We start from the raw sequence: 3432 nt of genomic DNA on the forward strand, positions 1-3432 counted from the left end.
TGCCGGGGAGCCGTGGGATGGCCCCAGCCCTGCCTGGCTGGGAGTGCTGCTCTCAGTGCTTCGTGCTTGCTCGCGACTGCTCTCATGGCGTCCTCTAGGCCGGCTGTATGGAATTTGGGCTCGACGCTGCAACCTGGAGCGGTTTCGCGTGCGGTCAGGACCAGGGGGGTTGGAGCAGCTGCCGCTGTCGAGCGCTGGAGAGCTGTGGGACTGCCTTGATGCTTCTTGGCTACTGGTGCTAGGGCTGCTGGTCCTGGGTGTTGGGGAGCCACGGGAAGGCCTCGCTCCCCCCTGTCTGGCGGTGCTGGCTCTGGCGATCTGCGAGCTGGCACTGGAGGCTGTAGGGGGAAGCAGGAAGGTCAAGGGCACGGCTGCCCAGGAATGGGTCAGGGCAGGCCAGAGTGGTCAGGGCAGACCACCACTGGAGCAGAGAGGCTCTGGAGCTGAGAGTCTCTGCCAAGGCCACCCTGGGCACGCGCTGCCAGGCCTTGCCTGGCCCCTGGCCCCAGCCCCGGGGCAGCCGGGTGCTTTGCCTCTTACCGGTGCCCAGGCCAGCACAGCCGTCGCACTCCCAGCTGGCCCTGCTCCTGCTCAAAAAGGAGCACCGCCGGTGGGTGCTTTCGGCACCGCAGGAGGAGCAGAGGAGCAGTTGCCAGGGCCTGGGGAAGCAAAAGGGACCGTGGCTGTGAGGACAGAGCGACCGCAGCAGCACGGGATTGCCTGGCGGAGCTCTTGCTCTCAGTCTTTGGGCTTCAAGCCCTTGGCCAGAGAGAGATCCCGTGCAGAGCCCCGGGGTGCAGCGTTGGACACTTACCCCTCTCGCTCTGCCTGCTCCCTGCCTCCTGGACAAAGGCACTCGCTGGCATTGCAGCGCCTGTGCCTCTCATTGACTGCTGCATCCGCCCCGTCGTCGTCAGAAGATGGTGGACTGATGGAGAAAGGAAAATGGATGAGCTCCCGCTGCCCCAGCATAAGGCAGGTGGAGGGCGTCCCTGCTCTTCCCCCGCCGCCCTGTGCCACCTCCTCCGTGAAGCTGAAGCCCAGAGTCACGGGAGAGCGGAGGGCCAGGACTGCTGGGGCCGGCCCTGGCACGGCACAGAGCTCGCGCCCTCCTGTCTGGAGAGCCGGGCAGAAGGACACCAACCTTTCAGGGATTCGGATGCCCATGGTGAGCATTTCTTTCCGGTATTGATATTCATTTTGACAAAGCGGGCAGCAGAAGCTGAAGTAGCCGAGGTGGAAAGCGTGAGCCTGGATGCAGCCCCTGTGGAACCAGGCGTCTTTGCAAACTGGGCACACCATGGTGCTGTAGGACTTTGTGTCCCCCACAGGGTCCAGGCAGATCAGGCAGACGGTGTTCTCCTCCGGCGCAGCCTCCACTGCCTGCTCTGGGCGGTGCTCCCAGCAGAAGGACCTGGGGGGCAGAGGAAAGGGGTGGGCGAGGTGAGAAGTGCTGTGTCCTTCTTCCCCAGTGGTGGCAACGAGGCTGGAGGCGTTGTGAAGGAGCCCCAGAAACTGCCCTGCTCCGGCTCAGCATAGGACTCTCACTGGGGGTTGCCTTCTGGTTTGGCTGATGCTGGCAGGAAGGGCACTGAGGGAGGGCAAAGGGCCTCCCCACACGAGGGCCGGCTGGCCTTACCTGTAGCACCCAAAGTACTGGGTGATGCAGCCTCCCTCCATGGCACAGGGGAGATGGAAGGTGCGCTCGCAGCCCGTCTCCCGGCAGGTGACGGTGGCCCCACTCTCGCCACAGACAAAGCATTGCTGCAAAAAGCACAGGAGCTCCCATCAGCGGCAGCCTCAGGGCCTCCACAGCCACCCCACACCTCCGGTCAGGGTGTGGGATGTGGCCATGGCTGGGTCACAGCCCGCAGATGCGCCTGGCGGAGGAGGCTCCTGTGCTGCAGCCTCTGCGGAGCTGCTGGGAGCAAGACGTTTGTGCCAGAGCTGCCTGGAAGGGCTGGGGTTTCTTTCCTGGGGTCTGGGCTAAGCTCTGGCAAACGTCTCCTGGCACAAATCTCCCTGCTCTTCTCTGGTGCTCACCTTCTGTTCTGCCCACTCGATTACATATCGAATATCCTCAGGGATGTCTCCCATGAATCTTACACGCTTGGCCCGTTGGTGAAAAGCCTTGTTGGCAAAAACCTGCAGAAGGGAAAGACAAGGAGCTGATAAGCGGAGAGGGGCAGGGACTGCCTGTCGGAAAGCTGGAGGGAGCCCCCGAGGAACTCACCACGCAGAACTCATGGGCACAGATCCCTTCTCTCTCCAGCTTGGCCCCGCAGATGTCGGGGTCAGCCTTTGCCCGTCGACACAGCATGCACGCTGGAGGGGAGAGAGCAAATGGCCGCAGGAATGAGCACCTCTGCGGGGCCGGGGGCAGCGTCCCTGAGGCATTGCCCCCAAGGGCCTGTCTGTCCCTGCCCGGCCGGCTGAAGGGCAGGGCTGGAGGCCGTGGGGAGGAAGGGGGCATGGCAGGCAGGGGTGTCCCAGCAGGTGCCCACTGCCCAGCCTGGTCCCCGCTTGCTGAGGAAAGGGGGGGGGCCCTGCCCCGGGGCACTCGGGGAGCTCCTGCCTCCCCCGGCCACCGCCCTCGGCCCCACGCTGACCGCCCCGACAGCCCCTCTGCCAGGCTCTGGGAGGGACACTTTGCTCTCACCATGCTCCATCGACTTGGGGGCGTTCTCCTTCGTAGCAGACATGGCGCACATCCACAGAGAGCGTTGGGAGAGTCCGTGTCCCAGCAGCGCTGGGCTGTCTCCTCCAAATGCTCCTCTGCTGACCCTGCGGGAGAAGCAGGAGGCGGCTGAGCTTGCAGCGCAGGCCCAGAGCCCCGAGGTGTGGGACCCCCTCCTCCCTCGGCAGCCCCTCGCAAGCCCCGTCCCTCCCCTGCCCTCTCCTCACCTCTCCAGGTCGCACTGAGGCCCCGACGGAGCCCTTTTGTGGGCTTGCTCCCGCCCGTCACAATGGCCATTGTGACGTCAGCACCGCTGGCCAGCGTGCGCCCCAAACATGGACAGGGACGCCCTCGGCCACTCGCCACCCACTCTGAGACGGCCACCGCCTCACAGCGGGGCTGTGAAGTGCCGAGGCGGGGGTGGCCGGGGCACAGCGCAGCTCCTCGGGACGGCACCTCGGTGTCCCACCCCAACATCTTTCTGCTGAACTCCTCAGCGCTTTGGGGACGTGCTGCCTCCCGATGAAAAAGCAGCGGGACCACAAGCTGGGGAGTCGCGGCAGAAACGGCCTTCTTCCACGGCAATAAACCCTGGCCTTTTTCCATGGGAAAAAAAGAAGAGTCAGTGTGAGCCTTTCCTTGGTGGGGTAGGAAACTGGAAGAGGCTGTGGGGCAGCTTTGGAGGCCGTGGGTGGGAGTGTGGATCCGTTTGAGGGCGGAACGTCCCTACCGAGGGATGTGGACAGGTCTGGTCC

The 3432-nt window shown here is 64.6% G+C and overlaps 1 protein-coding gene across 1 annotated transcript; it reads right to left on the bottom strand.

The window, feature by feature from the left end:
• Positions 1–238: 238 nt before the first annotated feature.
• LOC141467246 (E3 ubiquitin-protein ligase PHF7-like) lies at positions 239–2702 on the bottom strand. The gene is made up of 6 exons (XM_074151702.1): positions 2660–2702; positions 2234–2325; positions 2044–2145; positions 1640–1764; positions 1145–1414; positions 239–338 (listed from the first exon to the last, which is right to left on the bottom strand). Exons 1-6 carry the CDS (start codon positions 2700–2702, stop codon positions 239–241), a joined length of 732 nt encoding a protein of 243 aa, XP_074007803.1.
• Positions 2703–3432: the final 730 nt, after the last annotated feature.

This window comes from Numenius arquata, chromosome 8, assembly GCF_964106895.1.
Source record: "Numenius arquata chromosome 8, bNumArq3.hap1.1, whole genome shotgun sequence".
Taxonomy (NCBI): domain Eukaryota; kingdom Metazoa; phylum Chordata; class Aves; order Charadriiformes; family Scolopacidae; genus Numenius; species Numenius arquata.